General features: G+C 44.3%; 1 protein-coding gene across 1 annotated transcript in view; it reads left to right on the top strand.

Annotated features, from left to right (window-relative positions):
• Positions 1–24,650, top strand: part of PDE1C (phosphodiesterase 1C) — a 477,912-nt gene that overhangs the window by 183,256 nt on the left and 270,006 nt on the right. The window contains exon 3 of the mRNA XM_087714401.1: positions 14,038–14,209. Coding sequence (XP_087570527.1) covers positions 14,038–14,209 — 172 coding nt within the window. The remainder of the gene's footprint in view (positions 1–14,037; positions 14,210–24,650) is intronic.

The following is a 24,650-nucleotide window of genomic DNA, read 5'->3' as shown; positions in this document are numbered from 1 at the left end:
GGAGTCTTAAGTCTCCCATAGCAGCACAAAAGTTCTCCAAAAATCTTGGGAGCAGGCAGGGCAAGTCCGCAGATATCTACCAGCTGTGCCTCAGGGTAAAACTTCACTCTCCCTCCTCTGTTTCCACCACCAGGGCCGCTTTCGACAACTTTATGATGTTAATCCTTCTTCGATTGTTAATTTATTTGCTCCTGTTTGTCATAATCGCTCTTGCTTACCACTGCCACTAAAAGTCCCATCAAAGAGGAAAAAAAACTGCCAGAGATACAGTAACCAAATAGTAAATCCAACTTACTCTTCAAGAAAATTTAGGGCATCCAGATTCACACCAAAAATCCTACGCCAAACAAAAGTGCTGTGTCATGGCTTTGGGGCCGCCGTGCGTCCCTCTTCAGATGTCTGGGATCAGGGCTAGCCTCTGCTTTGCTGAGGAGATCGCACCTCTCCCCGCCTGCAGAGAAGCACCCCGGTCTTCACCGAGTCCCTCCGAGACCAGCAAATGGCCGCTCTTTATGCCGCCAGACCCCTGGTTTGTCAGCTAGGCTTCAGAGCAATCTCCAAGCCTGCCGCCGTAGCCAATGACGTCACCGGAAGTCGCCTTTTTTTTTTTCATCTTGTATGCCAGACACCATCCTGGTTTATTTGCATTTTCAAAAAAGTTTTGTCTTGTTAATTTTACTTTATTTGCCACTTCTTCATTTTCCATTAAGTTCAATTTATGTTTTTGTAGATCCATCAAATTTTTAGTATTGGTGTTTTGTGGTTTTTTTTGTAGCTCTATCTCCAATTCCCTATATTCTTCCTCTATCTTCTTCCATGTTTGTCTATTCTGTTTGTTCCTTTTTTCTAAATAAGTCATTGCTAGTCCTCTAATATATGCTTTGCTAGTGTCCCAAACATTCTGCATGTGTCCTCCTTCCTGTTTTCTTTAAAGAAAAAGCTCAGTTCTTTTTCCATATATTGCTGGAATGCCTTTCCATTTAGTAAATTTTGATTTAATGTCCATCTCGTTCTTTTTCTCTGACCTTTCCATGCCATTATTATTGGGTTGTGATATACCATGTACTCGTTTCTAGATCAATCTTGTGTGTTTTAGCAATTAGATCCATTGTCGTCCAAATCATATCTATTCTTGACCATGACATATGCCTATTTGAATAAAATGTATATTGTTTTTCTCTCAAGTGTTTTCTTCTCCACACTTTGTAAGCTTAATTCATCCCTCATTGTAAAGATTCTCATTTGGTGCATATATTGCCACCATCAATATTTTTTACAGTTCATCATTATTTCCACAATCAATATTCTTCCCTCTTCATCTTCAAATATTTGCTTTGATTGTATTGACTTTTTAAAATATAGTACAACTTTTTTTTTGCTTTGATCAGCAAGTGTCATGTACAGCTTCCCCAATTTTGGATAGTCCAGATATTTTTTCTGTTGTTTTTTTAATATGCACTTCTTGCAGGCATATTATATCTAATTTCAATTTCTCTAATTTATTAAATGTCCTTTTCCTTTTAATGCTTGAATTTAGTCCATTTATGTTTATTGAAATTATTTTTATTTCTTCTTCCATATCTTAGTTATTTGTAAGTTTAGTTGATCTAGTTACTCTTATTTCCTTTTGTTCTTTCATCTCATGCTCTTGCTCCTTCTCTTAGTGCCCTCTCTTCTTGTCTTTTACCTAGTTCTCTCAATTCTTCTCTTCTTGCAATTTTGTTTCTCTTTCTTCTCTCTTCCTCTTATAGCCCAAAATATTGTTCATAAAATAACTTTGCTTTCTCTGTCGTGTCCAGTATGTCTTTGCTCCTGCCAAGTCACTAGTATCCCTTCTGGTATTAACCATCTAAAATTGACTCCTTTTTTATTAGTCATTTGCTTAGGAATTGATATTCTCTTAGATCTCTCACCCTTCTTGGCACTTCTTTTAGGACTACTATTTCTCTGGATTTATATTTTATCATGGTATTTCTTTCAGTCTGCAAAATCTCTGTTCTCAATGTTTTCTTAGTAAACCTTACATATACCTCTCTGGGCAGCTTATTTCTTATACCATATCTTGTGTGGACCCTATATATTTCATCTATCTCACTTAACACCATTTCCTTGCTTTCTTCCAGTCTGTCTGCTAAAATCTCTGCAATTTTTTCCACTAGGTTCTTCCCCCCTTTCCTCTTCAATATTTTGGAATCTTAAATAATCAGTGTTGTCCATCTCCCAAGATGTATTTATCTTTTCTTAATTTTTATTTGTTTTTGCAAGTCTATAGTCCATCTCCTCCACTTTCTTCTTTGTTGTTTCCAACTTTTCCTCCACTTTCTGCAATCTTTGCTCGTTTTTCCCAATTATCTCTTTAACCTCTTTCAGATCTTCATCCACTCATTGAGGTCTTCATGCATAGACTGTAACATACTCTTTAACTCCATACTGGTTTTTATCTTGTTGCATTGTCATGTTTGATGATTTTTGTAATTCATTTTGGAAATTTATTTTTATTATCCAAATGTCAAGAAAATTTGTAATCCCAGTATCAGATCAATAAAAGTGATACTGCCATTCAATTAGGAAGAGGGGGGTCTCGGAGTTAAATCACTAGCTGTATCTGTAACAACTGAGTTTTAAAACTTTACAATTGGTTTCCTGTCACCGGAAGACTGAAGGTCCCAGCATCTCTGGAGGGATGTTTATGATAGCCATGTGGGATATTTTACTTAATGTCTAACTAGAGATAGCCATGGGAACGTGTGTTTTATTGACTCTCAGGGCAGAAGAGTTAAGGAAACATCTTCATACTTGTGTATTGGTCAGAATCTGCATTTGGACAAAGGGGAGGGGTCATTATCAGCTTAATCCCACTTGCATTGCCTAAAGGGTTTCAGATGCTGCTTTCCCTCTAATGGTTTCCATCCTGACTGATCAAAGGTTCCTTTTGAAATAATCCATTTCAAGAGTCTTTACTTTCTCAAGTTAGGAGAGGAGCCATTACATAAAGCAGCATCTCTCTGCAAAGTGGTCAACCAGGAAAGACAACATTTCATTTTACTCTACCGAGGGGACTCAGCAAACCATGTCTGAGCATAACAGCGAACAAGAGGGAACTGATTGGTGGAGGAAGATGGAAACCCCTCCACAACCAGAGACCTGCTCCTTGTATCCTGGCGGAGAGAATGGAGTGAGCTTGGAGGACCCCAAAAGGCCCCATTGGTCAATCGGAATCGGGATGAAAGACGGCTGGGAAGGGAAGGCTTTGGAAGGGAGGAGTCCCCGGGAGAGACCATCTGTCGGGCAGGCCGGGGGGAGTGTTTGGTGGGAGGGGGTCACTCTAAGCGGCCCCTGGACGTTGTTTTGAGTGCTCCTGAATTTCCTCCACCCCCATGCTGGCTTGCGACAATAGCAGCAGCATTTTGAAAAGGAGAAGGCAGGGGCAGAAGGAAGTGAGCTTATTGATTTGGGCCTATTGGACATCCAGATTCAGATTGTTAGATCTTTGGAGCTGGTGTTACTGGAGTGATGCCCTGAGGAGGAGTGGTGAGTGGACTAACCATGTTTGCCAGGACTGGGCGGTTGGCCTTTGCTGTTGCATCAACCCTTCTAGACCTCCCACCTCCCCTCCTCCCTCTCTTTCTATTTACTATCCGCCATCTGCTGCTCCTCAAGAAGACCTTTTGTGACTGCACCCCGGGCCGGGCCGGCTGAGTCATCATCGTGAGGTGGGGGGGATGAGACTGCGAACTTATCATTGATTTCAACAGCCGTCTACCCCCCCACCCCTATAACCACTCCAGCCACTTCGGACTCTGGCCTTTGCCCCCCTTTTTTCTTTGCATCTCTGGACCTACAAGAGAGAGAGGGACGATGGAACTCTCCCTCCTTGTTTACTATCATTGGTTCCCAACCACGATTTCAACCCCATAGTCTGTTGTGTTGCATGCATACGATGAAAGGAAGCGGCGAGAAGCAGGGAGGAAGCAGCCGTGACTTTAACCACCTTCTTGAACTGGCGCTTACATTCTCCCCACCACCACTGGATCAGCTTTGGCCACTCTCAGACTCTGGACCTCCTGCCCCCCTCCTCCTCTTTTGCATTTTACACTTTCCGGATCTACGAGGAAGGAGAGGGACTGGAAATTCCCCCCCCTCCCATATTAACACTAGCTTTGGCTCCGACCTGCACAAATCCGCTGGGCAGAAACTAAGAACTGCGCAATTTTACCAGGATGAAGTATGTGTGTATGTTATGAATGATGATGAATGTGCCCACTTTTAATTTAAATTAATTAATTTTATATTATTATGTTGTAACTCTGTATTTTTAAACTGACTATTGTGGGGATTGCATGAGTGAGTGATTGTGGTATGTATGAGAGGACTGGGAGTGCAACCTGGTGCCTCCTCCACTGAGTGCTGAAGCAGAAGTGGTAGGGGGCCCAGGCCTACCTCTCGTCCTATAATGAATGATATGAATGGCCTGCCGGGGAGAACGGAGGCTATGGGAGGGGAAGTGGGTTCTACAGGTGCAGGGATGGGCCGGCGCATTCCAGTCATTGTTGGGAGAGGCAGGTTTGACAGGAGCTATAGGGCTAGCCATTACCGGGGAAGGAGGGTTCGCTACGTCACAGTGATCCCTCCTTCCGGCCCTATTAGCTCCACTCCAGGACCAGATGGCGAGAGTTGTCAGGGCCCTGGTCTCAAGCTGCTGTTGCTGAATGCCAGGTCTGTGGTTCACAAAGCTCCCCTCATCCGGGACCTAATATTAGATGAGGGGGCAGACCTGGCATGTATTACTGAGACCTGGCTGGGCCATGAGGGAGGAGTCCCCCTCACTGAAATGTGCCTAGAAGGGTTTCAGGTGCTACATCAGCCGCGACACCAGACAAAGGGGTGGGGGAGTGGCAGTCATCATCCGAGAGTCCCTAGTTCCTCGTAGGATCCCTGCTCCGGAGATTGTTGGGTGTGAGTCCCTTCTGGTGAAGTTGGACCTTGGGGGTCAAATGGGTTTGTTGCTAACATACCTACCTCCCAACAGCCCTGCCTGTGCTCTTCAAGTCAGTAGCCAAGCTGGCGGTTGAGTTCCCCAGGCTTGTAGTGCTGGGGGATTTCAACCTGCTATCACTCGATGAACACTCTGATGGAGCACAGGAGTTCATGGCTTCCATGACAGCCATGGACTTGACTCAGGTAATTCAGGTTCCGACTCATTCAGCAGGGCTCGACCTCGTATTTCTCTCGGAGCGTTGGAGACGTGATCTAGATTTGAAGGGCATTAAGATCTTGCCCTTGTCATGGTCAGATCACTTCCTACTGAGGCTCGACTTTCGGAAACCAATCCCCCACTGTAGGGAGGGGGAACCGATTAGGTGGTTCTGCCCAAGGCGCCTGATGGGCCCCATGGGATTTCAGATGGCACTTGGGGAGATACCTGACTCTCTGGCCCACAGTTCGGCAGAGTCCTTCGTCGCTGCTTGGAATATAACATGGCGGGGGCTCTAAACTGGCTCTGTCTCTCCGTGGCAGCCAGGGACGTGCAGTCACTAGAGGCAAGGGAGGCGGAGCCTCACTAGTCTCCTCAGGAAAAAGAAAGAAATTTAAATATATTTTTTAAAATAATTAAAGCCAAGATAGTTGCTACCAGATTCCAAGTCACAGTGGCTTGGTGTCTGCTTAGTGTTAACCAAAGCAGGAGGCGAGAGAACTCGGGGCCTCTTTTCCATAAGGAATTTTTCGCCTTAAGTTAAGTTAAGCCTTAAGTTAAGAAAGAGTTAAAAGGCAAAAAAGTTCAGATGCAAAAGAGGCACTAATTCTCCCGCCTCTTGATCTGGAAGCAGCGAATCATGTCTTCTTGAGCACGCTTACATTGGGCGGGGCGTGCTTCAGAGGATAGAGGCGTGGGCGGGAAGGAGGAGGCTGGCTCTTTGCTGCAGACCTGGGCACTTGGCGGCTCCCGCGATGCAAAGTGCCCCGCCGCTCCCGATGCTGTCGCCTGCCCGCTGCCCCGGTCTGCTTCTCCAGGCTCCGCCGCTGGAAGTCCCGGATCGCCTCTGGGGGAAGGCTGGGTGAGAAGCGGAGCGAAGGAGGGGCGGTGGTGGTGGCAGCAGCTGCTTTAAGCACTGCCTTGTCTCGCAGCCAGGGCTGCTCCGGGCTGTCGGCCATTGACACACGCTCCTGCAAGAGCCTCGGAGAAGCTTCGCTCTGCTTCTCACCCAGCCTTCCTCCAGAGGCGATCCGGGACTTCCAGCGGTGGAGCCTGGAGAAGCAGGCCGGGGCATCGGGGGTGGACTCCACTTGAACGGTACCAGCTGAGGCGCCGGGGGAAGATCCTGATCAGATTTTATGGTTTCAACTTGTCGCTCCTGAGGAAGTGGACAAGGCCATGGGAGCGGTGAGTGCCTCCACCTGTTTACTGGATCCGTGCCCCTCCTGGCTGGTTTCCTGGCTCCCGACCAACAGTGAGGTGACACGTGGCTGTCTCCAGAGGATTGTTAACACCTCTCTTCTGGAGGGATCCTTCCCACATCCTCTAAAGGATGCGGTGATGAGACCCCTCCTCAAGAAACCATCCCTGGATCCAGCCATTTTAAACAACTATCGCCCAGTCTCCAACCTCCCGTTCGTAGGGAAGGTTGTCGAGAAGGTGGTGGCCTTTCAACTCCGGTGGACCTTGGATGAAGCAGATTATCTGGATCCCTTTCAGTCGGGTTTCAGGCCTGGTTATGGCACAGACACTGCTTTGGTCGAGCTGATCGATGATCTCTGGCGGGCCAGGGATAGAGGACATTCCTCTATCCTAGTGCTCCTTGACTTCTCAGCGTCCTTCAATACCATCGACCATGGTATCCTTCTGCGAAGGTTACGGGAGGTGGGAGTGGGAGGCACCGTCTTAAGGTGGTTCTCCTTCTACCTCTCGGACAGGTCACAGTCGGTGTTGGTTGGAGGACAGAGGTCGACCCCTAGGCCCCTCAACTATGGGGTGCCACAGGGTTTGGTCCTGTCACCTCTCCTATTTAACATCTACATGAAGCCGCTGGGTGAGATCATCCGGCGGCACGGGATTAAATATCATCTATATGCGGACGATACTCAATTGTATCTGTCCACCCCGTGCCAACTCAGTGAAGCAGTGGAAGTGATGTGCCAGTGCCTGGAGGCTGTCAGGGTCTGGATGGGAGCGAACAAGCTTGCACTCAATCCAGACAAGACCGAGTGGCTATTGATGCTGCCTCCCAAGGTTAGTCCAGACATTCCATCTCTTAGCCTGGGGGGTGAAATTATACACTCTCAGAGAGGGCCCGCAATTTGGGTGTCCTCCTGGACCCACAGCTGACGTTAGAGCACCATCTGTCAGCTATGATCAGGGGGGCTTTCGCCCAGGTTCGCCTGGTGCACCAGTTGCGGCCCTACCTGGACCGGGAGGCACTTCAAATGGTCACTCATGCCCTCATCACCTCAAGACTGGATTACTGTAATGCGCTCTACATGGGGCTGCCCCTGAAGAGTGCTCAAAGACTACAGTTGGTCCAGAACACAGCCGCGCTAGCGATATGGGGTGTATCTAGATACACCCATATTACACCTATCCTCCGCGAGCTGCACTGGCTTCCTTTTGGTCTCCAGATTGCGCTTCAAGGTGCTAGTCGTTACTTTTAAAGCCCTTCATGGTTTAGGACCTGGCTACCTGAGAGACCGCCTCCTGCCACTTACCTCCCAATGACCAACAAGATCGCACAGGTTGGGCCTCCTCTGGGTGCCATCAGCCGGACAATGCCGGCTGGTGACTCCCCGGGGGAGAGCCTTCTCTGTTGCTGCGCCGGCCCTGTGGAATGATCTACCTGCAGAGATCTGGACCTTTACCACTCTCCTGGCCTTCCGTAAAGCTGTTAAGACTTGGCTGTTCCGTCAGGCCTGGGGCTGTTGATTGATATCCAGCCCCGCTTAGATGGAATGGGTGACATGAATTTTAATACTGTATTTTTTTTTAATCTCTATTTTTAAAAAATTAAATGTTTCTTGTCTGTTGTGAGCCGCCCAGAGTCTCTATGGAAGTGGGTGGCATACAAATTCTAATAAACGTGAAACTTGAAACAAGACCAGGGGAGTCACTCTTACCTGAGGTAGCCGAAAACCAGGGTAGAAATTGGAGTTAGAAGCCCCCTCTGACCAGGAGGAGCTCAATGAAGCCTTGCTGAGAGATTATCTTCTGAAGAGGCATGTAACCCAGTTGGTGATGGAAATTTTGGAAAACTCAACATCTGGGGGGAGCCAGACTGGCAACCAAGAAGTGTTGGAAAGATGGCAAACGGGGGTGATGCCAGGGGAACTAACCCCCCTCTGGTCCCTGCTGATCAAGCTGATGGCACAGCAGTAATAGCTAGGAACCCAGAAAACTCCCCCCAGTTGGCCCATGGGTTGGGGGCCACTCTGAACCAACCCCAAAACCTGCAGTTAGAAAGGAAAACTCCTGCCCTGGGGGTAAAATTTGATGGGAACTCGAAAAAATTGGGATTCTTTGTGGCACACATGCTCACCTACATGCAAGAATATGGGTGTGATTTTCGAGCCCAAGGAGCCTGAGTGCGAGTGGTCACCCTAGGCCTAGAAGGAGCCGCTGCCAGCTGGATGGTGACTTTACATGATGCTGATGCACCAGAACTGCGGGACTTTGATCGGTTCATGATGGCCCTGTGATGACGGTTCGAGGATACCCTTGCAGACCACAAAGCACATGACCACATTAAAGTTGTGAAGCAGGGACACCGGCCATTGGCAGAGTATACCGAAGAATTCTGAAACCTGGCACTTCATATGAACTGGCCAGACGATATCCTGGTAAGCTGGTTCAAGGATGGGCTGAGTGATGAACTCTACAATGCTTGTGTGTCCCGAGGTTCCCCAACCGATCTACATGAGTGGTATGTTATTGCTGAAGAGGCAGAGATCGACATGGCCTGAAATCAGTATCGGGCAGGATGAATGTGGAAGAAATCCCCACCCCAATGGAAACAAGAACTTTTTAAACTGCAAACAACACCTTCTCCAAAATCCCCCTGACTCTTAATGCAAGCTCCATCTGTCTGTACTGTATCATAATAATTTGTTTTTCAGCGTTTTCAACTTTTTGTTGCACCACTTCAGTTTTGGATGTCAAATTGGTGTTAGCTTCATTAAGAACCTCTAGATTATCTTCCATTCCAGAAACATGTTCTGTCAATACAGTTACAAGTCCCAGCATATCATCATTTATTTTGGCAATCCTAGTATCAAGCTTATCATATAGGTCCACCTTAAACTCTTTTATCTTGTTCCTTATCTCCTCTCTGAATTCTCTGAAAATTTCTAAATTCTGCTCTCTAAATTCTCTAAAAAATTTCCAAAAAAAGTTCTTTCGTTAGCAAGTCTCCAGTAGGGGGCATAGAGGGTGGAAGCTGCAACTTTGTGCCAGGTATGGGGGATGTGCTCCTAGGAGGAAGTTTCGGCCCAGGATTTAATTTTGATGCCATTATGTCTTTTCTTCAAGCAATTAATCAAACTCTACTGGCCCACTGTGCAGCTTACGAGAAAAAAAGTATTAAGTCACTCCTTTATTTGTTCTTAAGGATTTTTCAAAAGGTTTCAGAAAAGGGCGTTGTAACAAAGCAGCTCGGCATATTCAGCGCCATTTTGAACTTCTCTATATCAAAAATATATATTAGCAAAGTTAATAAGAGGAAAGTCTTGTAAACTCTTCAGAGAAGTGAAACTAATTAATAAGATACTGCTAGCCAACTGTTCCTCCCTTTTTGCAGAAAGTTTGCAGAAGGTTTCAAAAGATTAGCATTGTAACGAAACAGTTCAGCATATTCACCTGTGTTTGGAATGTCTCTATATTAGCAAAGAGTCTTTTAAAACTTTTAAAAGTTGATAAGAAAAAAGTCTTGTAAGCTCTTCAGAGAAGTGAAACTAATTAGTAAGAAACTGCTGGCTGGTTGTCCCTTTGATCTTTTTTATCACTGTTCTTTGCAGAGGAATTAGGAATGTGGCATTGTTATGGAGAATGCACAATCGCCATTTTAGGAGCTTATTTTTTAAGAAAAAAAAACCAAGTGCACGAAGGAAGCTCTTGTAAAAAATGAAGCTAGGATTAAAAAAAAAAAGCAGATAAGGTTCTCAGATACGGACTCTGCTTGTATTAATTTCAGATAAATAGTTCAAATATTGTCCTAAGTGGAGGTGCCTTACTTTGCGCCATAATAAAAACAGCTAGGGATTTCCGGCACGGAGATATGATTCAGCCTCGGCTGGCCCCCCTTCTATTCGCAGCAAAAAAAGCTGCAAACTTCAAAGGAAAAGCTCTTACCAGCTGGATCTCTCTCTCGCTCTTCTTTGCCTGAAGAATGAGGTATCTACCAGGTATCTAGGCAGATAACGCGACCAGAAACCCGGGGGCAGCTCTGTTAAGCTACCGCCATCAGCAAGGTCCCGCCCAGGAAGTCGACTTATTAATTCCTTTTTTGTGGTTCTCACTGTAATTCTAATTCCAATCTTTTATATTCTTCTTTTAATATTCTCTTATTTTGTTTTTTATTATTATTTTTCTTTCCCATGTATGTTATGGCTAATCCCTGGGTATATGCTTTAACAGTATCCCATATGATTTGCAGAAAGGTGTCTTCCTTCCTGTTCTCTGAAGAAAAAATCCAGTTCTTTTTTCATCATTTGTATAAATTCTTTTTCTTGTGGTATTGCTTGATTTAACGTCCATCTCTATTTTCTTGTTTGTCCTTTCCATACAACTTTCATTGGATTATGATCTGCCCAAACATTAGGTTCTATTTCTATCTCTTGCACATACGGTTTCAGTTCTGATGTCATCCATACCATATCTATTCTGGATCAAGATTTATTCCTGTTTGAATAGAATGAAGCTTGATTTTTCTTAGGATGTGTTTTTCTCCATACATCATGTTTTATTAGTTGTCTTCTCAGAAATTGGTACTGTTTCCTTGTATCTCTTACTCTTCTGGGTATTTGTTTTGAGACTGTTATTTCTCTCCCTTTGTATTTCAATGGTGGATCTCTTGCAGTTTGAAGTTCTGCTCTCATTGCCTTCTTTGAGAATCTCACGTGTACCTCTCTGGGATGCTTGTTTCTTCTCGTGTAGCTTGATATAGCTTGTGTATATTCTAAATATTTCTTCTATCCTAGAGAGGACTTCCTGTTTGTTCATTTCCAGCACTTCTGCCAATAATTCTGCCATTTTCTCTGCAAGATCTCCTTTTTCCTCCTTAACATTCTGGAATCTTGAGAAGTATTCTGCCTTATCCATCTCCAATATAATTATGGATCATTCAAGATTATTGTCAACCTTAATTAATCTATTCTCCATCTCTTCTACTTTCTTGTCTGTTAGCTTTGTCTTTTCTTAATTTTTAGTAATTATTTGCTGGATATTGTCTATTTTATCTTTCATCTTTTGTTCCATCTTTTGCATTCTGTTTGCCAGATCCTCATGAATCCAATATATGGCAACTTGTAATGATTAAATCATATTTTTCATCTCTGATTGAAAGACTTTAAATTTTTCATTCTGCAACATAGAGTTTATAGAGTGCTGAAACTGCTGCTGATGCCACTGATGATAGCACAGATAATGGGGTTTTCCTCCCTGTTTTACTTAAGTTTGTGTTACTTGTCATTTTGATAATTTGGAATAATCAACTGTTTTAGATAATTATTGCTTAACAAAAACAACCAATCAGTAACCCAACAATTAATAATACTGTAGCTCAAACACAATAGTACTGTACTATATCCAACTTATAAAATATAATATAGTCCAACAATTTCCTTTCTTATTCCCAGTACTTATTTTCAAGCCTCAGGTCACTTCCCTTTTTAAATACTATATTTCACAAGTCCAAAATATCCATAGTCCAAGTTTGCTTCAACAAGGATTATTTTCTTTCTTCTTTTCTTCTTTTTAATAATTTATACATTATAATCTATAAAGTTGTAGGTTACAATCCACAAAGACTCACCAAATTGTAATCCACAATGGCCCACCAAGACCCCAGAATTATAAACAGCTCCACTGTCACTTAATCAAATTTTAAAATGGGCAGCTTTGATAGAAATTAGAAAATTCTCACCCAGCCACCACACTGTTCTTCAGTTTTTCCTCATTCTTCTCAGTTTGGGCTGTCTCAGTTTTGGACAACATGCAGTGGCCATCTTTTCCTTCTTGCCAGATTGCAAGCTTCCCCCAGATCAAACAAGGAGTTAGCGATTTCCTTGTGATCTACAGGGGTCTCCTCTCTCCAAGGTGGCTTAGGTCCATTAAGACCCTTTGGCAAGAGAAATTCGATGAACTTCCATAGAGCCCTATAGAAGAATCATTGTATCACTGTGATGTCCTCTCAGCCCACCTCAGAAATAAGGAGGAATTTTCTGACAGTGAGAACAATCAACCAATGGAACAGCTTGCCTTCAGAAGCTGTGGGAGCTTCATCACTGGAAGCTTTCAAGAAGAGATCAGACTGCAATCTGTCAGAAATGGTGTATGGTAGTTGGATGGGGGGTGGTTGGACTAGATGACCTACAAGGTCCCTTTCAACTCTATTATTCTGAATTTGGATGGTAGTGAAAAATCTCAGCTTCCATGTATCTATTTCCCATTCATGTCCATTGCAAGACTTCTTGATATTTCCTGAAGCAAAAATGACTGACTAGTAATTGTAGCAGTGGAAAGTCTTTTTTCTGATTAAAAAGTGGAATCATCTCAGACATTGGATATTATTCTTGAAAGAGTAGGGAGTTACATTTCATACATTTAAAGTTCATTTAGAATGTCTAAATTGTACTTTTCTTGAAGAAAGCATTTGCTAGTGAATCTGTCAAAGGGGGTTGTCATTTAAAAATGTACTTTGTCATGTTTTTCCTGGCTATAATTTTATTGGTTTAAATGCACAACTTCTGCATGTGTTTGTGTAAAAATATAAAAAAGCATGTATTCTTTAAAGTCCTTGTAAAGCAGTGAAAGATTTTCGCTCAACCTATTGTATAAGGAAATATATTTTAAAATGTTATTCTACCTTATCTTTTAAAGCCTCAATCCTTCCAAAATTGAAAAGAGCCAAAATTATGATTTCTCTTTCTAATATCATAATGCCTTCAGCCATATTTGAGAGAGATATGAAGCCAATTCCCCACTTTTTTTCCTTTTTAAAGAAAAGTATGACTTCCAACCACACATAAGTTTTGCATTCCTGCTAAATTTGGAGTCTAACTTTCCTGCTGTCATCTATGATCACTATAGATAGAAGCTAGTGTGAGTTGAAGGACAGCAATATCTAGAGGTCCACAAGACAAAATTATAGACTTTGTAAAGTTCTTTCTTTTAACCTCATAGTGAAACTGAAAGCAGATGGAATATCTGACATTCACAAGGTCAGTTAGAGACATTAGCTGCATTTACACAGCATTCCATAATTAATTTTAATTTAGGTTTTTTTGTGGCTTCACAAGTTGTGGAAATGTAAGCTTTCCCAACCTGCTCTCAAGTTGCCATAGGCAGAGGGATGGGGAATCGAGCCTCACAGCTGCATTGAGGAATTTGCACCTCAGTCAAAACAAAACACATTCTAGCCAGTCAAAGTCATCTCTACAGAAACCAGTAATGACTGGAGGGAGTGACTTCTACAACCTGCAAAATTGCTTCATTGATGACACCCCTTGTGGGGAAGGGGGAAACAGGGTCAGAGGCAAGATGCAATTTTAGTGAAGTCAGAGCTGGCTTCACTTGATCTGTGTCGACATGGTGCTCTTAATAAACAACTGGATTTTTCTTGAAACTTTGCTTGAGGCTCCTGCTTTCATTAGGGCATCGGTCGGAACCCTGACACTTTACTGTAGTGTGTGAATTCCAAAAATGGGTTAATGTATTCACCAGGTTAAATCTGCTAATCAGTCCAAGCCAATGTTACTAGTTGTCTTTGGCCCAGAAATGATGGATTTTCATGTTTATTTTTAACATTTGTTTTGTTTTCTCTTTTACCTATCCAGGATCAAAATCTCAGAACTGCCTGTGGAATACCATTATTGGTGGGTTTACAGGAAACATCAAGGAGAAACAGAAACCAATGATCATCCATGATCCAAGGCCTCCTGAGGAAATCTTAGCAGATGAGCTGCCCCCAGTGGAAAGTTCTGAAGCATTAGTGAAAACTTCATTCAGGTTTGGTGGATAATACATATATACTTAGCTTATCACGGAATTGCCTAACTTTCTGGAATAGCCAGAGTAGTAGAGGTTGCTCTCTAGAATCTTTCAAAAAGTGCTATTTAAGTAAGAGAGTAACTTTACTCGAAACCATTATGAAGACTAAACCTGACAGCTTTGTTGAGGGAAAAAATAAGCAATCAAGTATGAATATTCAGAAAGAAATGAGAGAGTATTGTGAACTCTGATCTCAAAGCAATTTTAAAAGAATACTGTCAAATTTATTGTTTTCTATGGCTTCTTCTTTTTTATCACTAGCTGATTTCTGGCTCAGAAATATCTAATATTTGAATAAAATGGCTGGATAGCATAGTAGTTAGCGCTGGGTTTCAAATCTTATTTGGTACTTACCTTACCAACAGAAGTCCTTAGACAGAGACTTCCTAACCATTCACCTCACATATTAACTGACACAAATTAGGAGACTCATGCCACCTCAGAAGTTGCCTAAAAAATAATGCCTATTTCATATATTTGGGGAACCAGGACAATATGCGATAAGTAGCAAACCACACGGATGAGACAGGAGAACCTGAAAATGATGAAATGTTGCTATCAGAGTAGACTAATGAGAAAGGACCTAATGAGAGTATATGAAATGTATGAGAGAACTATGGATGGACAGATCAACTGTCTTACCAGCAGGGATTCTTGGGCAAAGATCCTTAAAGTTTTACCTGCCTACCCCAAGTAAGATAATGAAATCATGTCAGCTTGGGACTTTAACTGGAACAAATCATACTTGGACCAAATAAAAGAATCTGGAATTGGTGGAATGCTACCATATCAGCAGATCTAATGACATTTAATGATATATAAAACATGAGGAGCTAAGGATCAGCAAAATACCACATCTACATTGAAAAATAGCTAGTTATCCAACATTTCAAAATAAAGAAGAGGAAGTTGCTCTCTCAATTTGAGATAGATCAACTATACATGCATCCTAATCTTAATGGTAGTCAAGAGAGGGAAGGTAGTTAAGACTAATAAGGTGGAACCATTGGACCACATATAGACACATAGACTAGCTGCAAGTATCTTGGTATTCTATAGCCACATGAAAATCATAATGAGGAGGCAAGGAAGAAATGCGCCCGCTTGGCATGGGCTTTGCCAGGTGGGGTCCTGAGAAGTTTATGAGCCACATGGAGAGGGCAAGAGAGTTAGAGGGGTGGGTGGCAGGGCTGTTGGGTTTCCTTCGCTGGATTTCTTCTGCATGATGGGTTGGGCAGAATGCGTCACTTCTCCGGAGCCCCACCTGGGGGAAAACTTCCTCCCCCACTTCTCTCACCTGGAGGTAGTGGAGGGTGATCAAGGGGCTGCACCACCGGAACTCTGCCCCCAAGTCGCTGCAACCATCCAACATGGGTCTGAAGGACACCCGGGTGCAAAATGTGATACATTTAAACACATGCAAAAAATAAATAAATCAGAATCCTCTCCTTTTCCCTTACCCATGCCCCCTACCCACCCCGCATTACCCCTACCTTTCGGATTTGGTGAACTTCCGAAAAGCCTGCCGTCTCTTGTCATGCATGCGTGTAAGTAGTTGGGGAGGCCTACTTTTTTTATTTTAGCGCATGCGCTGAAAAGACCGATTGGCCTTAGTATCAGGACACGTCATATTTTTGCTGGAAAACACAGTTTATTGCCTAGTCTGCCATCTCATGATTATGATACTTTGTGACTATGTAAATTAGGTGATTGGATTAATAACTGCTTTATTTTTAGGAAAAGAAAGAATGTCCATTGCATTCAGGGAGGAACATTATACAGGTAGTCCTCATTTAGCAGTCACAATTGGGACTTGCATCTTGGTCATTAAGAGAAATGTTCGCTAAGTAAAACCACAACTGTGCTTATGATTTTACTTCAGCTTTCCTTTGCTTTAAAGACCCAAGAAAGTAAAAAAATGTAAGGATTAATTATAAATCTACTTTTTCATCACTGTGGTAACTGCAAATGGACACTAAACAAGGCTGTCACTAAATGAGACTACCTGTAATTCCATATAATCTGCTTTGTTTGTTTTAAACTTGAGTATTATGTTCTTTGTAGTATCTTTCCTGCAGTTTTCATATATTCTGACTATAACATTCAATGAATTCTACCCTGAAGCAAAAATGTTATGAATACTTTTTTTTTCTAATACAAGATTTTAAAGGTGTCTATGTTTATAAGGAATCTGAACAACATATTCACTCCTAATTATCTACATTTCCTGAAAATGATATCCTTGTTTGAACTGTTTGATTTTTTAATTTATTCTTCATAATGAAAGGACAAAGCCTCAACAATTAAACTGAAGCATTGGGATGGCCCAGAGTGAATTACATAATTTACAAAAACCAGGTTTATATATGTATACAGGGATCATATTATTTCCTTTTTGGGCAAGCAAAGTGTGAATAGTCCAGAAAAGAAGAAACAAACAATAGCCAAATAAATTAAAGGCATGAGATAAGAGAAAATAAAATACAGGCTACATAACACCATTCCATTCATTATATCTTTCTAGCCTAGCAGATTATCCTTTTTTGTACCACTTCTATATAACAATTTATGCATTGCTTTTTGTTCTTTAAAATTTCCCCCCTCTCTTTCTCAGGATTTAATCAATTCTATCCAAACATAACTTTCTCTTTTTCTCTTTCTCAACATGTTATTCTTTTTATATATCTATATCTATATCTATATCTATATCTATATCTATATCTATATCTATATCTATATCTATATCTATATCTATATCTATATCTATATCTATATCTATATCTATATCTATATCTATATCTATATCTATATCTATATCTATATCTATATCTATATCTATATCTATATCTATATCTATATCTATCTATCTATCTATCTATCTATCTATCTATATCTATCTATATCTATCTATCTATCTATCTATCTATCTATCTATCTATCTATCTATCTATCTATCTATCTATATATCAGATAGATCTTCATTAATTCTATCTCTATTATCAAATCCCAACCATGACCTTTTGTACTGATCACTCACTTTTGTATTTATATTCTCTTTTTGTTTCATCAGACAGTCTTCTTCTTAATAACCTGTTTCCATTGCATTCAGTTTATTTTGGATTTTTTTTTTGACATTCCCAACACTCATTTCTATATGACAAAGCAGAGAGAAGCATGCTTTTATACAGCCATTATAAGTATAAGTATAATCTTTATTACCATTGTACTAAAATACAACAAAATTGATTTTAACCTTACTGGTGCAAAATTATAACAGAAACGAAAAAAGAAAGAAAAAAAACTAGCATGTGCATGGAGTGATTGTGGTTGTATTTAAAAGTCTCACAGCCCAAGGATAGAAACTATCTTTAAACCTGTTTGTTTGGCTGGCTATACTTTGATGTCTTCTGCCTGATGGGAGAAGTGCAAAGAGACACTGACCAAGGTGTGAGTCATTTCTGAGTATCTTCCTTACTTTGCTAAAGCAGCGAGATCTAGCGATGTCTTCCAGTGGTGTCAGAGGACAACCAATGGTTTCTTGTGCTGAATTGATCATTCTCTGTAGTGCCTTCCTGTCCGCAGCTGTTAAACCAGCATACCATACTGTAATACAATATGTGAGGACACTTTCTATGGTGGACCGATAGAAAGAGGTCATCAGCCGTTGTTCCACCTGATTTTTTCTCAGGACTCTAAGGAAATGAAGTCTCTGTTGGGCCTTTCCAATCACCAGAGACGTGTTGTTTTTCCAGGTGAGATCTTGACTAATAAGCACTCCCAAGAATTTAAAAGAGGAAACCCTCTCCACACAGTCCCCCTCGATATACAGTGGGGCAAGTTCCTCTCTGTGCTTCTAGAAATCTAGCACCATCTCCTTTGTCTTACTAGTATTTAGATGTAAGTTGTTTCTTTTTTTATAAAAAATATTTTTAATTTAAAACAAACACAATCCTTCTTTACATGCTGTAGAAAGTATATTAGTTGGTTACAAAAAGACTTTCGTGCATCTCTTCCACAGTCAACAAACATATTTCATGTTAACTCAAGAATTTTAACTCAAATATTTAAACATGTCACCATCATTATATCACCATTTTCGTTTGACTATAATTGTTTAAGCATCCTTCATGATAAAATATACCAAAGTTTAATACATAACCACACACTGGCCTTTCAATTACCGTATTTTCACCCATATAACCCGCGGGTTATATGCGTTTTTTACATGCACAGCGCCCCCCTGCGGGGTATAAAAGTGGGCGGGGTATACGCAAAATATTTTACACAGATTAACTACCGGTAAAGGGAGAGCTTGGGACCACCACTTTCCTCGCGGCAGTGGGCTGGCTCGGCGGCTCGGGCTCCTTTTCTCCCTTTTCCTGCTTGGGTTTCGGGACGCCTTCGTGAAAACCCCACCCCTGGCTATGGGCGAAGTGACCAGGAAGAAGCAGGAGGTGAGAGGAAGCCCAGATTCTGCAGCCCCTCGCCTTCTCTGGGCTTGGAAGCAGGAAGGGAAGGGGAGGAGGCGGCGGCGCGGCTGTGGCTCCGTTTTCACACACACACACACACACACACCCCTCCCTTCTTCTGCTTTGCTCTGTGAAAGGGCTTCACTGCCGAAGCATTTTGGTTTTAAAAAAAAAAACACCGTCCCTTTCTCTCTCCAGTTAACAGGGCCAACCCAAGTGGTGCATTTTATCTGGGAGACGCCACGCAACGAGGGAATCTCCTTTTGGGGGGGGGGTGTGAGACGCTGACAGAAAAAGGGCAAGCAGTGGCCGTGTGAGGCGGCCTTGAGAGCTCCAAACGACCTACCGTACTGGCTGGCGAGGTTAGTTCTCTAAAGGCCGTTGAAAGCTCCGGGGAAACCCCTTTTTCCGCCCTCGGAGCCCCCGGTGCTTCCTCACCCCCCCCCACACTTTTTCCTCTTTGGTTCACCCCACCCCCGCCCTCAAGGGCCCGGGACTCTGGGAAAGTGTGCAGCTGGGGGGCTGGGGAGGAGAGAGCGTCTACCGTTCCTCACGGGAGGCACTTCGAGCCCCACCGTATCTGAGAGGCTCTTAGTCGTCGTGTGGGAGAGGAGAGAAAGGTTAAAATGTTTTTGAAACATAAAAAGAATCCTTTGTGGGCAAACTTAAAGCTGCTGGGCTGCACGGGCTTGCTGTAAATTGAGGGCATGTTTTGCCTTTATTTATTTTGCCGCCTCCCCTTCCCTTCCTCGGAGGGGAACGCTCGGAGCAAAAGGGACCCCCGCCTCGTTAAAGCCGCATCCGACGCTTCACCTACAAACGATCCCGATTCTCCCGCGTCCTTCCTTCCTTCCCTCCCTTCAATGTACCGTACTCTTCCTATAAAGAGAAGGGAAGCGTGAACAAACTCCGGGCAGGAGATGGGCTCGCGTAGAGGTACCAGAAGTTTAACCGTTTCACCTAAGCCACAGCTCGTCCTCTCTTGGGACAGCCTTCCGCCGACATTAAAACGATGCGTGAACTTGCGAACAACTGTGGCAGGCACGGAAGGGAGGGAGGGAGCGAAAAAAGAAGCGAGAAACGGATATTTTCTCCCTCTCGTGAAGGGGGGAGGATCTGGTGCTTTCCGGCTCGGGCTCCTTTTCTCCCTTTTCCTGCTTGGGTTTCGGGACGCCTTCGTGAAAACCCCACCCCTGGCTATGGGCGAAGCGACCAGGAAGAAGCAGGAGGTGGGAGGAAGCCCGGATTCTGCAGCCCCTCGCCTTCTCTGGGCTTGGAAGTCTGGCAGGAAGGGAAGGGGAGCAGGCGGCGGCGCGGCCGTGGCTCCATTTTCACACGCACACACACACCCCTCCCTTCTTCTGCTTTGCTCTGTGAAAGGGCTTCACTGCTGAAGCATTTTGGTTTACAAAAAAAAACATCGTCCCTTTCTCTCTCCAGTTAACAGGGCCAACCCAAGTGGTGCATTTTATCTGGGAGACGACACACACACACACACACACACGACACGTGCGGCAGGAGGAGCGGCGTCCTCCGCGCTCTCGGCTGCCACAAACGCCACGCAACCAGGGAATCTCCTTTTGGGGGGGGCAAAGCAGGGCAGTTTCTCGCCGTTCTGCGAAGCTGGGAAAGGATGCGGGAGTTTCCTTCTTCTTCCTGCCCCCCTCCGTCTCCCCGCTGCCACCTTTCAGTCTCCCCAGCCTCGTCCGGGAGAAGCGGCTTGGTGGCGTCTTCCTTTCGTACCCCGGTGCGCCTCCCTCGCCACCGCAAGTCGCCTTTTGCCCCCCCCCCACCCAAATAATAATACTAAATAAGCAGGTGCGCCGCTTGGGCTGGCTTGGCTTCTCGGTTAGATAAGACCAGCCGGTGCCCCCCCTTTTTTTTGCCGGTTTATTTCGTCGTCATCCGCCAACCCCAGAAATCCGTGCAGTTCGAAAGCTGAGCGAGGCGAACGACCCCGGCGAGGGTAGCAGTAGCGTCTGAAGAAGAAGCCTCCCCTTCGCAAAGGCTCTTCGGCTTCAGGCAGCCAGCGGCTTCACGAGAGGGAGAAATCCGTTGTTATTTTTTTGCTCCCTTCTGGCAGGCGAGAGAGCATCTACCGTTCCTCACGGGAGGCACTGCCGTATCTGAGAGGCTCTTCGCCAGAAGGGAGCAAAAAAATAACAACGGATTTCTCCCTCTCGTGAAGCCGCTGGCTGCCTGAAGCCGAAGAGCCTTTGCGAAGGGGAGGCTTCTTCTTCAGACGCTACTGCTACCCTCGCCGGGGTCGTTCGCCTCGCTCAGCTTTCGAACTGCACGGATTTCTGGGGTTGGCGGATGACGACGAAATAAACCGGCAAAAAAAAGGGGCACCGGCTGGTCTTATCTAACCGAGAAGCCAAGCCAGCCCAAGCGGCGCACCTGCTTATTTAGTATTATTATTTGGGGGGGGGGCAAAAGGCGACTTGCGGTGGCGAGGGAGGCGCACTGGGGTACGAAAGGAAGACGCCACCAAGCCGCTTCTCCCGGACGAGGCTGGGAAGACTGAAAGGTGGCAGCGGGGAGACGGAGGGGGGCAGGAAGAAGAAGGAAACTCCCGCATCCTTTCCCAGCTTCGCAGAACGGCGAGAAACTGCCCTGCTTTGCCCCCCCCCCAAAAGGAGATTGGGACACGACACGTGCGGCAGGAGGAGCGGCCCTTTCTCTCTCCAGTTAACAGGGCCAACCCAATCCCGCGTCCTTCCTTCCCTCCCTTCAGAGCGAGGAAGCGGCAGCTCGTCCTCTCTTGGGACAACTTGCGAAAAACTGGAGGGAGGGAGCGAAAAAAGAAGCCAGAAACGGATATTTTCTCCCTCTCGTGAAGGGGGGGGGATCTGGTGCTTTCTCCGCTCGGCGACTAAGAGCCTCTCAGATACGGCGGGGCTCGAAGTGCCTCCCGTGAGGAACGGTAGATGCTCTCTCGCCTGCCAGAAGGGAGCAAAAAAAGAAGCCAGAAACGGATTTCTCCCTCTCGTGAGCCTGCTCAAGCGGGGGGGGGGGAGTTGGAGGAAGGGGAATATCTTCCCGATTCCCCCATCTCCTCGCCCGTAGAACTGAAACGAGAGCTGCCCAAATATCTCCCGGCCCTTCAGGGCTGCCGTAGCGTGGAAGAATATACCGCACTCCTTCACTTCAGAGCGGGGCTAGGAGAGCTTTTCCTCCCACGGAGTTCAATAAAATAAAATAAGGTAGATGGAAGGGAGGGAGGAAGGGTCCCTCCCTCTTACTTTCTGCCCATTGAGATGAACCAGAGTCCTTCTCCCCGTAAAATCCCCCATTTCTCCCACGATCCTTGCAGGCAAAGCGTTGAATTCCCTGGCAAAGAACAAATGGCAGGAAGGGAGAATCCGGCTCCTTTATCGTAGGGAGAAGAAAAACCAACCAACCCCCCAACTTCTCCCTTCGTTTTCATTCCTTGCCCTTTCCAATTGTCAAGCTTTTTGCCTCATTCTTCCTACTTCCCATAAAGAGAAGTAAAACTCCTTAACCGGGGTAGGCTTTTAAGGCACCTCCACCCTCTTCAACTCCTCCCCCCCTCCCTCATACACACATAAAGTGTCCCGCTTTGCCTTCCTTCCCCCCCACCCCGCCCCCAAACGTGTCTGCTGCTTCAGCTTCACATGCCTCAACTCTCTTCCAGCTGCATAATTTTGGTTTAGGACCCAGGGCTTTTTCTTCTTCTTCTTTTTTTTTTTAAGGAGAGGTGATATGTGTGTGCGTGTGTGTCTCCTTTATCGTAGGAAACGTTTCTGAGGTTTATGGAGCTTAAAGGTTCAAGTGCTTTTTGCCTCATTCTTCCTACTTCCCACGGAGAAGTAGGAAGAATGACTTGACTTCCACAGGACTTCTTCTCGTTCAAACACACACAAACACACAAGCACGCGCGCACACACACACACAAAACACAGAGGCGGGGAGTGCCTCAAGATATCCCCACCTAGCAGCCTTTTCAGGGGAGGGAGTGGGGGGGATCGGGACTTCTACGTATCTCTAATTAGGCTGGCTTTGAAGACCTATTCAGCCCGTCTGAAAGGCTCTGAAGATAACCGGGGTAGGCTTTTAAGGCACCTCCACCCTCTTCAACTCCTCCCCCCCTCCCTCATACACACATAAAGTGTCCCGCTTTGCCTTCCTTCCCCCCCCCCCGCCCCCAAACGTGTCTGCTGCTTCAGCTTCACATGCCTCAACTCTGTTCCAGCTGCATAATTTTGGTTGGCTGCGTACAGCCCACAAATCCCAACTACCCATTAAAACTTGAATAAACTAACCTGTTGCGTTATTTGAATTTTTTATTTATTAAAACAACGTTACCATATTTTCACATCAATATAAAAGAGCCCTATACAACCCAAATTAAACTTTAAAACATATTTGTCCTATTACTATAAATTGATTAAAATACTTTAATTGTCCTCTTCTTCACTCGATGAAGAAAAACCCTCAAAGGCATCGTCGCCCGAATCATCATTAAATGCCGCTAAAAGGGCCTCTAGGTGTTCTGAGGTGACAGCTTCTTGTCGCAGATCGTCATCTTCGTCTGCGTCTGAGTTGTCGCTTAGGTCTGAAGCACCTTCTTTTTCATCAGCAATGATGCCCGCCTTTTTAAATCCATTCAGGATAGTATCAGGAGAGATTTTTTTCCATGCATTAAGCACCCAATTGCAGGCTTCTCCATGGGTTGCACGACGCAAACGACCAGACGGTGTAAAAGTATGAGTCCCAGACTGCATCCATTCATCCCATTCAGCGCGAACATAAGTTTTAAATGGATGATTTACTGCAATATCAAGTGGCTGAAGTTTGGAAGTTAAACCACCAGGGATAACAGAAAGATGGGCCCCAAGGCTGTTCAGTTTCTTTTTAACGTTTTCGCACTTATGTGCAGCCATGCTGTCAAATATTACCAAAGATTTCTTCGAGAAAAATCCGCCTGGTCGGGTTCGGAAACATTTCTCTATCCATAACAGCATGACTTCATTGTCCATCCAACCATTTTTGTTGCAATGTACGAAGACACCAGGTGGAAATTTTTCACGGGGCATCGTGATTCGTTTAAATATAACCATTGGTTTAAGTTTTATTCCGCTTGCTGTACATGCCAGAACTACAGTAAAGCAGGTCCGCTCATGACCAGTAGTCGATATTGCCACCGTTTTAATTCCTTTTTCAGCGACTGACCTCGTGGCAGGAATGTCGAAGGCCATCGGAACTTCATCCATATTAATTATCTCAGAATGCAAAATTCCACGTTCTCTAATGTTCCCAATGGTAAAATCTCTAAAGTTAGCGACTAGTTGCTCCCAATCATTTGGTAAACGTTGTCCAACTGTTGTGCGCATACGCACGGATAAATTGTTCCGTTTCATAAATTTGCCCACCCAGGTTAAGCCACATTTGAAATTGGATATTTTTCGTTCAACGGCAATAAGCCTAGCTTTCATTTGGATGGCCAATGTAGAAACTCCTTGGTTATTCGCCCGCCTGTCTAAAACCCAGTTCTTAAGCTCTACCTCTAAATCCGGCCATTTTGTTCCAGGACCTCGTCTGGCACGTTTCCTAGGATTCATTTTCTCCAAGGCAGGCTTATCTTTTCTCCATTCTCTTATTGACTTTTCGTCAACTTCAAATTCTCGGGCAGCAGATCTGTTGCTGGTTGCTTCAGCACGTGTTACTACTTTAAGTTTGAATTCGGCGGTGTAGGACTTTCGCTTAGGCATGGTTACCGGTACTTGAGGTAGCTTGAGGTAATATAATGAAATGGCGCCAATGTAGGTAATGTTTGAGGATTGGTTATAATGGGGAGGTCCGATGGCTAATGTAATGTTTGCCGATTGGTTTTAATTGGGAGGTCGATGGAATAGAGCTAACGTAATGTTTGCCAATTGGTTATAATGGGGGGGGTCCGTTTGCCA

This window comes from Thamnophis sirtalis, unplaced genomic scaffold (genome assembly GCF_051295495.1).
Source record: "Thamnophis sirtalis isolate CommonGarterSnake01/CBP01778 unplaced genomic scaffold, rThaSir2_p1.2 scaffold_4, whole genome shotgun sequence".
Lineage (NCBI taxonomy): Eukaryota > Metazoa > Chordata > Lepidosauria > Squamata > Natricidae > Thamnophis > Thamnophis sirtalis.
This window is presented reverse-complemented; position numbering and strand designations above follow the sequence as displayed.